The sequence below is a fragment of the Conger conger genome, chromosome 6 (genome assembly GCF_963514075.1).
Source record: "Conger conger chromosome 6, fConCon1.1, whole genome shotgun sequence".
Lineage (NCBI taxonomy): Eukaryota > Metazoa > Chordata > Actinopteri > Anguilliformes > Congridae > Conger > Conger conger.
In genome coordinates, this window is record NC_083765.1 from 52,932,274 (window position 1) to 52,945,618 (window position 13,345).

The 13,345-nt window shown below is 43.5% G+C and overlaps 1 protein-coding gene across 1 annotated transcript in view; it reads left to right on the forward strand.

The window, feature by feature from the left end:
• The window catches only part of fam189a1 (family with sequence similarity 189 member A1), a 141,471-nt gene that overhangs the window by 84,794 nt on the left and 43,332 nt on the right, over positions 1 to 13,345 (forward strand). The window contains exon 3 of the mRNA XM_061246584.1: positions 10,394 to 10,504. Coding sequence (XP_061102568.1) covers positions 10,394 to 10,504 — 111 coding nt within the window. The remainder of the gene's footprint in view (positions 1 to 10,393; positions 10,505 to 13,345) is intronic.

Below are 13,345 nucleotides of genomic sequence, written 5' to 3' on the forward strand. Positions count from 1 at the left end.
CATTTTGTGAGCTTCACACCTGTGGGGGCTTGTCCTGGAATCCTGAGTGCATTGTCACATTACGAGCGCTGAAAATGCGTTTGAACGACTTCTAAAGAAATCAACTTTGCACTCTACACTCTCTTGTCATGGTCCACTTTCTTGACTTCATCTTCATGATTAATTTAATTCCCAGATCTCTTGGGTTGTTGGAAGCCGTGTAAACAATGCGGACTGTTTAGTGTTTATTAAATTTTCATGAAAGTTCATCCATTTTGACCCAGAACCATGTTCACGTAAGCTCTCATTGGCCCTGCTCTTGAGAAATTAAGATGAGTGCAGAAGTCAATGATTGGTTCATTATGGCATCCTTGTGGACATCTTCAGACCTACGGACACAGCGGAGAGTGTAGCTCTGTTGGAGCATGTTGGCGTGGACGTGCTTCTGCGTCAGTGCGTTCAATTCCACATTAGGGATCTTCCTGTTTAAACACGACCGCTGTGTGTTCATGTGGACAGTCCCCACTGTGGGCTTGTCATTCCGATTTCACATTTCCTTACTGAGTGAAATCCTTCTTTGCGGTTGGAACCTGGTTTTCGCATGCCGGATTAACCCCTTAATTAGGGCTGCATGATATAGCTATTGTGGAACATCAAATTGTTTTTTTTAGCACAATAAGAACTTTCGCTTTTAGTCATACTTCATACGGTAACGCAAACTCCAAGCTTCAGTGAAATCCTTCCAGGGGAAAAAAAAAACATCACTTGTATCTATTCAATGTTGGTTAACTTAAAACACTTAAACACTTAAAACACATCGCTTACATTTTCACCCCTGACATTCGCTCTCTCCCTTGCTTTATGTGCTGGTTTTTCTGGCAAGGCCCTGGTTTTACCATGACCCCTATCAAGATTAGCAGCTCCTGGTTAATGTATGAACCAGTCTGTCATATTCATTTACACAATGTAAGCTTTTTTTCCTGAGACTCGTCTGTGGACACCACTGTGTGGCGGCCCTGTCGAGTGGTTTTTCCCCTTAGAGATTTCTCTAATAACACCCAACGGTGCAGGACTGAATCAGCGTCTGGATCTTTAGGTACCACGGCCGTGCTGATGAGGCGTAAGCCATCGCGTGACGGTGGGCTTTAGTAACACAAAACGCCTGTGATTGCGCATATTTTACTCTCCACGTATCGGGGTGCAGAGAGAGAACGAGTTGCCCTCTGATATTTGAACCAGGTGCTGCTGCCCTCGGCTCCGCTCGCTAAATCCAGCCTTTAACCCCCAGCTTCATCTAAATGTGTGAAGTAATCAGAGGTGATGCAGTTCAATTCGTGAGTAGAAACAGGAGATTTGGGGTTTTCGATGGGTGTATTGAAGTTTCCGTCCATTTTTGTTTTCCTTCTCACATGCCAGAAAGAATCAGCTCTGAGAAACACTATATCAATCTTTTGCTTATGACTTTTCCCACTAAACAGCCATCTGTCCAGAAAGCTAAAAACCTTGTCTTGGCAGTGAAGGGAGGGGAGGTTTAATGTGGGGTGGTTGAAGAAAAGGCCATTGTGCACATCTCAGTATGATGGAAAGGGCTTTCCGCCTATCTTTCGCAGACTTGCAAAATGCGGTTTCCGCAAACAAAGTGAAGCCATTACCTGAAACCACACCGACGGCCGCAGGTTTCTGGCTAATTGAAAATAAACGATGTCTTGTCGCGGAGGTGCTGCGGGCTAAATGCTGATTAGCACCGCGGCAGACGGCCGGGCTGCCAGGCCTCCTCTGGGCCGGTCCCCCTCTCTGCATCGTGTTCCAGCACGGCCCGGTGTCAGCGGGTCGCCATTCCACACATTCCCCTCCGGTCCGCCGGGGAGGTCCGACAGAGCCTATTGTTTTTTTTACTATCCGTTTTATCGCTCGTTTATTTTCCCTCTGTTGTCTCAGGTCAGGCGAGAGGTGACGGGGGGTTAACGGGCCAAGGCTCATCGGGGAGGAACCAAACTGCAGAACGCAAAACGGGACATGTTGTGACTGGGGGCGTGATAGGAGAAACCCATCCCTCCCGTGCGTTCTGCGTTCGGCGTCTTTACTTTTCTCAAATGGCTCGCCTCAAAACCCATAAAATGAAATGAGGTGATAAAAGTCAGCAAAGCAAATGAAATTGAATAAATGCTCATAACGTAAACCTTAGGTAAACCCGGTCTAAAACATCTACAGGAGATTGTGCCACTGTGTTTTCCGCAGTGCAGAAGAGGATCGCGCTGGAACCAGGGATAACTGGGCAGGGGATCTTTTTTTTTTTTACGTGTAATTTCTGTTAACATTTCCTTGACATTTTGGAGGTTTCCGAGCGCTTGTTCGATTTTAGAATGCTCAAAGAAAAGAAGCCAAAATGTAATGTTCTCATTTTAAATGTAGTATGAATGCCATATTGGCCCAATAAAAATGGTCAACATAATCTTCACATGACAATTTTACAAAAAAGTTGTAAATGCCTATTTTGAATGCACAGCTAGACATAAAAGAGCATTGTTTTTCAGCTGAGCATGTGAAAACTGAACCGTAGGCGGTTCTAGGGTATGAGTAAGGGCGTATCGGTGGATCGCCGATCCTTTTTTTGTGATGCTTGCCTGGGGAAAGCTAAGTGAATAATTTAGTCCGATCGCATAATAGCCAGTGCCCCAGGCCTCCCGGCGTACCCAGTGACAGGGGTTTGCATGCGATAATTCTCCTTTCTAACTGCCTTTTGTTCACCCCCATGCCATGCCTTTGCCATGGGGGTGATGATTGTGCAGGGGTGACAGCCGCATGTAGGCTCCATTTTGGCTCCGTGGCCAGATGGTGCTGTATTAGGCCGTGCGCTGCATGCCGTATTGGCCTGTGGCTGTTCCTGAGGCTGTTCCTGTGGCGGATGCGTCAAAATGGTTGGCGCAGGGATGGAGAAAACCTACGGTCCCTCCGTGCGGCAGTTAGCACTCTGGTTCTGACCGCCTATTGCTGCCAGGACAGTAGCTGCCAGCTCATTCATGACTGTGACAGGGCGGTCTGTCGCATTGTGGTTAAGGAACATGACTGGGACCCGCAAGGTCGGTGGTTCGATCCCCGGTGTAGCCACAATAAGATCGGCACAGCCGTTGGGCCTTTGAGCTAGGCCCTTAACCATGCATTGCTCCAGGGGAGGATTGTCTCCTGGATGTAATCCTAATGATTAACACATTTGTTTGTTATGGTGTGGTGGAAGTAGCTAAAACCAACAAATTATTATTGGACAAATTATTCGATAGGCCACTAAAAACTACTGACCCCACCAAAGCCCCTGTGTATGCTTTTACCAGGCATTGGCTTCATTAGAGTTCCTTAAACGAAAATCTGGACTTCAACTTAAACATGAGAGCTTTTATTTCAGTACATTTCATGAAGGAAATTGCTGTCCTGAACACCTTCTCCTTTAGATAGCCGAGTACTGCTCTTTGTTGTAATGGGGTGAGAGTTTGAAATGGAGATGGCAGTCCATCGCGTGCATGTGCTAGTCACTGTGTGGCGTCGCATGGCTGTAAGCGGGCGCTGCCCCAGACTGACACACGTGCCACCGTCTGACACAAGCCCTGTCTGTTTGGCATGCAGATGGTGCCACCGGCTGTAATTAAGGACTTGTTGTTAAACAGTGATATCTGATTCCGCATGGTAATTAGAGCCCATCAGCGTGGAGCCAGTGGCTTTAATTAGCAGAGCTTTTAAGGACCAGAACACTGCGTCCAAATCAGGTAATCTTGCTCCACCCCCCCCCACCCCCCCAAATAAAAGTTTTATTGCCTCAAATTCAAATAATTTATCAAGACACTGCAATGCGGCCTGCCGTTAGAGATGACGTCTGTATTCTCCTTGCTTAGAATTTTTCCACTGATTGTTAAAAGTGCAAAGTCAGCAAAGCTCATCTGATTGTCTTTTTATATTTGAGCAGGGGAAACTCAATCTTGGAGATGGAGATTTCTGCCATTGCCTTTCAAAGGATGGCTGAATTTGTTTCTCACAAAACCTGATGGGGCTGAAAGCAGAGTGTGCTTGGAATGACAGAATCCTGTGCAGACAACGGTGTAGGCAGTGATCATTATAGACGTTTCCTATGCCCCTTTCACCAGGGTCGGGGGGATGGAGGTGGTGTTGGGTGAGGGTGGGGCACTTCATGGCCATGTATATTTCCCAGATCTGTTGACTTCTGTTATTTATGTGCAACCTCACGATGAAACCAAGCTAGAATCATAATTTTGTTTCTTTGAATTCCCAAATAATAGACATGCTCCAAAGTGGATTGCAACATGACTGGGACCAATCCCTGGTACAGCCACAGTAGGATCTGCCCAGCTGTTGGGCACTTGAGCAAGGCCCTTAACCCCACATTGTCCCCTGCCCAGTATAATCAACTATAAGTCACAAACATCAGCTAAATGCTATTATTATTATAATCCTGAGGTTCCCTGCTGGCCACAGTTGGTGCTGGCAAGGTTTGGTTTCCACACCGGGCCATGGGGGCATCTTTACTGGAAATATCTGTGTCTGGAGAACCCTTCAGAGGAGTCTTGCTCACATACAGTACACACACGCACACACACACACACACACACACACACACACACTGCCTATGTTCAGTACATCAAACCATATCTCAAAAATAGCACATTTTTCAAAGCAAAATCAGATCCCTTCACTGAAACTTTACATACAAAAAATCTATATATTTTCTAGAGAAAAAAGTATTTGAATACCAAGTGCAAACTGTGTATTGCAGTTTTAGAAAGTTTTGTGCATTGGTGCCAGTGTGTGTGAACATCAATCAGCATGTAGGCCAACACCAAGCGCTTTCAGCCACTGGATGCCTGCTGTTCAGTCATCCTGTCGCCATCTACTCCATTTCAAACAGTGGGCACCAGTGGAAAGGGCTTGTTTTGGGATTTTGTTCCCTGTGTATATGAGAAATGGTGGAGACCACATTTCACGTCTGTTACTGGAGAGGGACTCAAATACAGCAGGGGTGGCCACCTCTGGTCTTGGAGAGTCACAGGCTCTACTGGATCTTTGTTTTCACCTTAAAATCAGTCCCAAGAAGCCTGGTGAGATAAAGTGAGTTAGCTGTCATCAGCCCAATTGGTCTATCAAGTGCTGAGAAACAGTGAGTGCGAGGACCAAGATTGGGAATCCCTGAAACACTGACCACAACAGCTGAAATGAAATCACTAATATCCTCAGGGACACAGGAGAGTGACAGAGGGGGCCTGGGTGGATCCTCTGAGTGAGCTCTGTTACCCCCAGCACTGCCTTAGAGAGCTCTGTTACCCTCAGCTCTGCCTTAGAGAGCTCTGTTACCCCCAGCTCTGCCTTAGACAGCTCTGTTACCCCCAGCTCTGCCTTAGAGAGCTCTGTTACCCCCCAGCTCTGCCTTAGAGAGCTCTGTTACCCCCAGCTCTGCCTTAGAGAGCTCTGTTACCCCCAGCTCTGCCTTAGAGAGCTCTGTTACCTCCAGCACTGGCAAGTAGACCCTGCAGCTCTCCAATACCATGATTGGGGATCCCTGAAACACATATATTATCAGGGACGCAGGAGAGTATGGAGTGGGGCTGTGAGGGGGGCTGTATTATCCTACAGACCTGTCTAAGAGAGCTTGGGTAATCCTAAACCTGCCTAAGAGAGCTCTGGTCACCTCAAACCTGTCTAAGAGAGCTCTGTTACCCCTATAACTGTTTGAGAGCTCTTGTATTTCCAGCACTGTCTCAGAGAGGTTTGGTGCCTCTCGTGTCAATGTTGAATTTGACTATGCACAAAGAATGCACACACAGCCAGAAAATCACTCACCGAGGGCAAGTAATCAGGCACAGGGGCCAAACAGCCAAATGCAATCATTTTAGCCCCACGGGTCATGGCTTCCCTCGGTGAAAAGCAATGCTTTTGCCCCTCTTACGGCACTACTTACGGCACTTTGGGGAACGTACTGTCAGCATTTTTGGCCTCTGAATGAGTTGTCATGCATGGATGCCGGTCCGTGCTGTAGTGCTCATTCAGGGGGATCAGGACACAGACGGCCCTTGAATGACCTTCAGTGACCTTAAACAAAGAGGCAGTTACCCAATGACTGTAGTCGGGTTTCCGACCTGGCCTCGATTTTTTAAATTTTTTTTCACCCTCTGTATTTGCTGTTGAGATTTGGCGAAAAGGAACCTCTCTGCTGTCAGCAATGGTTTCTTGTTTCTCCTTCAGGGCGTAGATTAATGTTGCGATATAATCTCAGGTCTGGGGTTTGTATTAGCAAGTTTTCTACCAGAAACAGGGGGATGGAAATATTAACGCAGGATGGGGAGGCGGAGGTGATTTGTTGATCCCAGCCGGCCAGGAACCGAAGTCACAGCTACAAGGCTGTTTCTTCAGCACCGGAGAAACACATTTACATCTCCTTGGTGATAAGAGCACAGGAAAAAGAATATAGGCCACAACATCACCACCACTGCGTTTTTATTATTGTGTTTTCTGACATGCAGTAATGCGTCTTTACACAGAGTAATAACAATGACCGTTCTCGGCATACAGCTAGTTCCATTTACAGCAAACATTATCTCCTAGCATTTTGTACATTTTTATACGTTTTTGTGAAGGTGATACAATTTCCACAAATGTAGGAAACTGCGGTAGCATTTTAGTTTTAGTTCTTTTTTTTTCTTACAAATGAAATTGAATGGTGTGGGTTGACAAGCAGTGCAATGGGGAGTGAGTATTTTAGAATACCATTTATCTCCTTCCCCTGCATTGATTTACGTATAACTGTGGGGAGCTAAATGTATCAATTATATTATGCATCTGTTTCCCCTGCTAAAAGCATAAAAATGCTTATTTTGCACATTCATGCATATACTCACACAAGCATCTCCCCCACATGAGATTTTTAAAACTTTTTTTTAAATTATTAAACCCAGCTAAAGTAAATCTACAGTACATTGAAATACTCTTAGTGAACTGTTTCGTGGACTCCTATGGTTTGCTGATTCACCGGGGTATAAAGACGAGGTAACATGCATGCACGTGAAATCCATCACCATGGGGTGCGGCAAAGGACTTTCCACTGCGAGGTGAATAATGAGGCGGTTTACTGTAAATCCACTGCCGCGGTGGCACGCCTGCCTGGTCGAGGACTCGGGTCCCCCGATGCACTGTGAGGCAGACGGCAGGGTGCTAGACACTATTTAGCTGTAAGGCAAACTAAGCAGTAGGTAGTGGTAGGAAAAGGTGAGCATTGCAGGGCTGAATGGCCTGTTCTCGCCATTATGTTATGTTATGTTAGGTTGTGTTATGTGAAGATATGTAGGGTTCCCGAGTTCTGATCATTCCATTGTACAAGTGGGATATTTTTAAAACATTGCGCTTTCAAGCAGTATTCATCGATAACGAGGGCCATAGTTTATCCCCTTTTTTAATATCATGTCGGTGTTCAGTCACCTGTGCAGGAAGCCTGTATACAGAGGGTTACGGATTTGGTTATTGATTCCAGGTCACCAGTAGCCTACTAGATAGTCAGCAGATGATAACATAGTCAGTTCTGTGTCAGTTCATTTGGGTTGGTCAGTTCTTATACAGTTCTGTGGGCCGTACAGTTCCTTTCAAAATCCGAGCCCTGCTCTCACTAAATCCTCATTGTGATTGGTTGCCTCTTGTAGCCAGCCTATGAAAACCTTAGATGACAAAGATCCAGATTTTCTTTCCTTCCCATTAGAATGCCTGCCTTTACCACTGACGCGCATGCACAAGCATACAAATGAATCATTTATCCATTGATCCAGTACACTCGTTTCACTTTAAAGGTTTCTCTGTTCACATACTGCCCAACACTACTTTGAATCTGCCAATGCTGCCAATGGCAATGTAAATATTATGATCAATAAATGACACAAATGTCAGACACCTGAGAGAAAAGGTATTGCCTCAAAGGAACAGGAGCAATTATCTTGTTCTTTTTCAAGTCTGGGTCATTGCCTCTTGTGATTTATAAAAAGCAAAATCTGATTATAGAACGCAGTGTATTTTTCCTCTGCATTTTGGCGATTATTTCTGTGTAAAAAATGCTAATTTCAGCATTACCCATAGCCAGTCTTGTTATGCAACCTGACAGAGGTTCGTTTTTTGTATTAGTCTGTGATGATTAAGCAGTTAACTGATCAATCAGCTGGGTTTGACTAAATGTACAGTGAGTTTTCCCAAAATAAAATGTGTATGACTGATATACCATAGAAAATTGAAAACAGAAAATTGAAAGAAACATATTTCTGGTCATTGTCTGTGACCCAGGCAAGTACCATGAGAAAATAACTCATGTTTGTACCTTCCTCCTGGCATCAAACACAACTCAGTGAATAATGTTCAATCAGTCAATTTGTCAAACTCAGAACATTGCTTAATTAACAGCTCGCTCTAATTAAGTGAGCAATTCCTATTAATTAAGCATTCTCACCTTGAGTATTTCTTTATGCGGAAGAGGGAACATTTGAGATTTTTTTAATTGCTTGTGCATTGCTTAAGGCTTCATTTTTGTGTTTTGTGTTTTTCTTTTTTCATTTTGTGTTTATTCCCCTCTTTCAGTTGCTGTACATGTAGTCTGCAACTGCAACTCTACAAAACAATCCAACTTTTGTTTTCCGGTGGGGGGGGGGGGGCATTTTCAATAAGTTTGTTCGTAAAGTCCATTAAATGACGGTTCATTTTCAAATAAAATCCTTGAAAATGCTAAAGAGTCATTGAAAAGTGCTTTAATTATGCAGTAGACATTTTTAGGAACCCTGTTCATTTGAAGTGGAACACAATGCAGCACAACCCAACTACCAGCATTGAGACACACTTTGTCTTCCCAGCTAAATGGATGTTGATTCTCCAGTAATAAGTAGTTCATTTGCAAACAAATATTGAGAGTGCTTTTAGCCATTCAACATTATTTTTAGCCCTGAAGATGTTTTTTCATTCCATTTTCATTCCACTGAATTATGTGTGTTGAAAAAAGTGAACATCACATTCTCCTAAATGTAACTGCCAATCATAGTCTTTCTACCTTTCCAGATGGCATAAAAGCACTTACAGGATTAAAGTTTACCAACCTGTCTCTTGTTCTCCCCAACATGCTTTGTGCTTATCACTCCATCACTCTATGCTTCATTTGAATAAAGTCAGTAAAATGTTTATTACATGGTAAATGGTCTTTATAAAAATGGTTTTATAATTTTACTATTTTTTCAATTATTTGTGTTAAATGCCTTCTAATTTTCCTTTTTTAATAAGGAACATAACTGTCATGGTTTAATGGTATAGATACACCGTCCCCTCCAAATGGATTGGAACAGCAAGGTCAATTGCTTTGTTTTTTTGCGATATGCTGAAGACAATTGAGTTTGAGGTCAAAAGATGTACACGCGATCGAAATTTCAGCTTTTATTTCCTGGTATTCTTTATCTAGATTTGTTAAACAACTTCACCTTTTCACCTATTTTATCAGACCATGCCAGACCAACAAAATCTGATTAGAACCTCTTGAAAAAATGGGAAGAACATGTCCACGTTCAGCCTCTCTCTCGTGTCTCGTGTGAGATGGAACTCCTCTCTCCCGCAGAAGCCCCAGCCTCCCCCAGCGAGTCTCTGGGGCTGAATCCTGCTGCCGAACAGGCCCGGGTTGATATAGGGCACAGCCGAGTGCACGGTGTGACTGGCCCGGGGCTGTGTCTGATGCCTTAAAGCCTGCTTTATTGCACTGATTTAAAGGTTATCTAAACTGTGACTTAAAGGCCTGGAATGCTCTTTTTTTAGCGCTGAGGTGGGGGGGGGGGGGGGGGGTGAATGCAGGAGGGAGACGCTTATGGTTGTGGTAGTGCACAGATATGGGGAAATGGCAGTCCTGTCTTGGACAGCCATTTTGGGAGCAGCGGGAATTGGTTACATTGGTCCCGCTGCCTGACCAGCAGTCATCGATGGACTTGCATAGGCTGTAGTTGCGGAAGGGGAATTCTTGGAATTCTGGGAAAAGTGCAAACCTGGGGTAAAGGAGGCTCAACCAGAAGTTCCACACATCTATCTTTTAGTTTATTTTTATGTTTATTTTGTTTTACTAATTGAATCAGCATTTAATTTTTTTTCACTGCTGCTGATGTGTGTTCCTCACATAGACTCTGGTCTGTAGGATAGTGTCTGTGATCCACTGCATCCCTGTGCCGGTCTGTAGGATAGTGTCTGTGATCCACTGCATCCCTGTGCCAGTCTGTAGGATAGTGTCTGTGATCCACTGCATCCCTGTGCCGGTCTGTAGGATAGTGTCTGTGATCCACTGCGTCCCTGTGCCGGTCTGTCCTCCCCGGGCCCCGCCGTGTCCCTGACAGGAATGTCCTCTCTCCTCCTCTCACAGATCACCTTCTTCATGCTGCTGTCGGCGGTCTGCGTGATGCTCAACCTGGCGGGGTCCATTTTGTCCTGTCAGAACGCCCAGCTGGTCAACTCCTTGGACTCCTGTCAGCTGGTAAGAGATCCAGTGCTCTGTCCTCTACCACCAACATCCACCACAACATCCGCCACATAACCCTACCCCCCTCCATCAGCATCCCCCTGTTTCTCAACATTCTCTGGCCGCCCCAAATATGCCCCACAACTGCCACCACCGCTCCTGACCTCCCAGCCTCAACGTCCACACTTACCCCAGCACCAAAATCCAACCCCACCCCCTCACCTTCTATTCTACACCCGACATTCACACCCCCGACCCCCTTCCTCCACCCTCTATCCCCAGCACCAAAATCCACCCCCACCCTCTATCCTACACCCAACATTCAGCCCCCCTTCCCCCTCCACCAACCCCTTAGCCCCCATCCTCCATCACCTCCCCCTGGAGTGCCGGTCACCCCACTCTATGTGCCTAATTATCCTATTAAGCTGTGATTTGCATAAAAATATTAATCATCTCCGGCCACCCTGTATTTCCATATTAATATTACGGTTATCGGCCGTCCATTTACTTTATTACCAACCCGGGTTAGCATTTTAATTTAAGCAAAGCATACTCGTCCCACATGTAGGGAAAGGTCAGTGCACTTCTCTGGCTTGGAGGCTCCCATGGCAAGGCACAGAACTTTATTCCTTTTTCCTATGAACCGTTTTAATTATGTATTTTGCCATTATGATTATCACTATCATAATCTATTTCATTTTTTATGTTTTGTTTTATGTTTTATCTTGTTTGTTGTTTGTGTCTTCTAGTTTATTTGTATGCTTTGATGTAATTGTTGTAAATATTTAGTGTAATTAGTATATTGTCGTAGGTAAGAGACCTGGTATAAGCCCTTTAGAGTTTATTGTCTCTTCCTGGATAATTTGTTTTGGCCACTAATTTCCTTCAATTTGTTGATTTTAAATTTTTGCGAATAAAAGGTAAAAAAAACCCAAAGAAAAGACTGAAGATGCAGCATGTGACCGGCCACTATATATACAGGAAGATTCATTCTTTTTTGTATCTTAGCAACCACCGCAAGTTAAATGAACTTGAAATGTCCCCTACTGGAATATATACATGAAAAAAAAATTACATTTGTATCGCTTTTTAATGTAATAAGTGCAGCACATTGAACATAATTACCAATGCATTTGAAGCAATGAGGTAAAACAAAATGAATGGGCCCATCAATTGTAAGTCACTTGAAAAATCACTCGCAAGTATTACAGACTGCAAATAATATAGTATTCCCCTGGCTCTATTTCTGAGCTGGAAATGAAATGAATGTAAACCCATGACACAAAAACTGCCGATTCAGACTAATTATAAAAGTATTTACATACACTCACCAAGCTCTTTATTAGGAACATTTTTACTTTATTACACCTACTTATTAATGCGATTATCTAATCAGCCAATTGTGTGGCAGCAGTGCAATGCATATGATCATGTAGATACGGGTCAGGAGCTTCGGTTAATGTTCGCATCAACCATCAGAATGAGGAAAAATGTGATCTAAGTGATTTTGACCATGGAATAATTGTTGGTGGCAGACAGGGTGAGTATCTCAGAAATCGCTGATCTCCTGGGATTTTCATGCACCTGCAGAGAATGGTGTGAAAAACAAAAAACATCCAGCCAGCAGCAGTTCTGCAGACAGAAATGCTGTGTTAATGAGAGACGTTAGAGGAGAATGGCCAGACTGGTCAAAGCTGACAGGAAGGTAACCACACATTACAACACTGGTATACACAAGAGCATCTCTGAACACACAATGCATCATAACTCTATGTGTATAGGCTACAGCAGTAGAAGTCTAAATAAATAAGTTTAATAAAGACCTAATAAAGTGCTCACTGAATGTATAAGTGCTGCTCTTTAACAGCCTATGCATTTCAATTGATTAATTGATTTTCAAATGATTTTCCTTACATTGCTAATTAGCTAAATATCGCCCAATAATATACTACATAAATGACCATGCATCCTGAATAGGCTATTGGACTTTTCTATTTAAAATATGTGTGTAGTATCAGTCTTTGCTGATAGGCCAGTAATGATGATAACCTTACTGTAGAACACTGATTACATGGGCCTGTCAACTTCATCTTCTATATCATTTACTTTAGTTATACCATTTAAGTTTGCTTTGCCTATGTTTTGATGTAAGCTACAGTATAATTACAACAATTTATCTGACTGGTGCAGTTTGGAGGTTGCAGCATAAAGTGATTCCTGCCTTGTATGCCAAATATTCTTGACATACCGATGCCTCTCATTCCTCATTGCTTGGAAAAAAGCATGTGGGAGTCATAAGACACTGTGATAGTTGGAATGAGGCCTTTAACTTGCACACCTGTCTGTAGATTTTTTTTAAACTTGTTATTGCTCATCCACTTGCATGCATCTATTTCAGTTGTTTCCCACTGAGTTATGCTATATTAATGAATTTATTAAATAAGTGTTTTTAGTTTTTTTTGCTCTGTGATTTTAAAATTTTCCTGGTTCCATGATTTCCTGGCTCCATGATTCAGTCAATATTTTCTGTGACAAATACCCTGATAACACCTGCATATAATGCCAGTGAGTTTTTGGGTTTTCATGATTTTCACTACTGCTATCCCAAATCCAATTTTGCTTTAAGCCAGGATGGCCCATTTCTTTTCAGATAAGCAGGGTGAATTGAGTCATTCAGTTACTCCTTTTTACGGTAGATGTCACACGTTTAGAAGGAATGTGTCTTCCTTGACAATTTCTACATGTTACATGTTCAGAACACCAATGCCCCTCTGACAGCACTTTGCAGCATTTGTAAGATTAATTTGTTGCACTTTCATAATGGATCTTTGAAAAAGAGTAAATAAAATACATTTT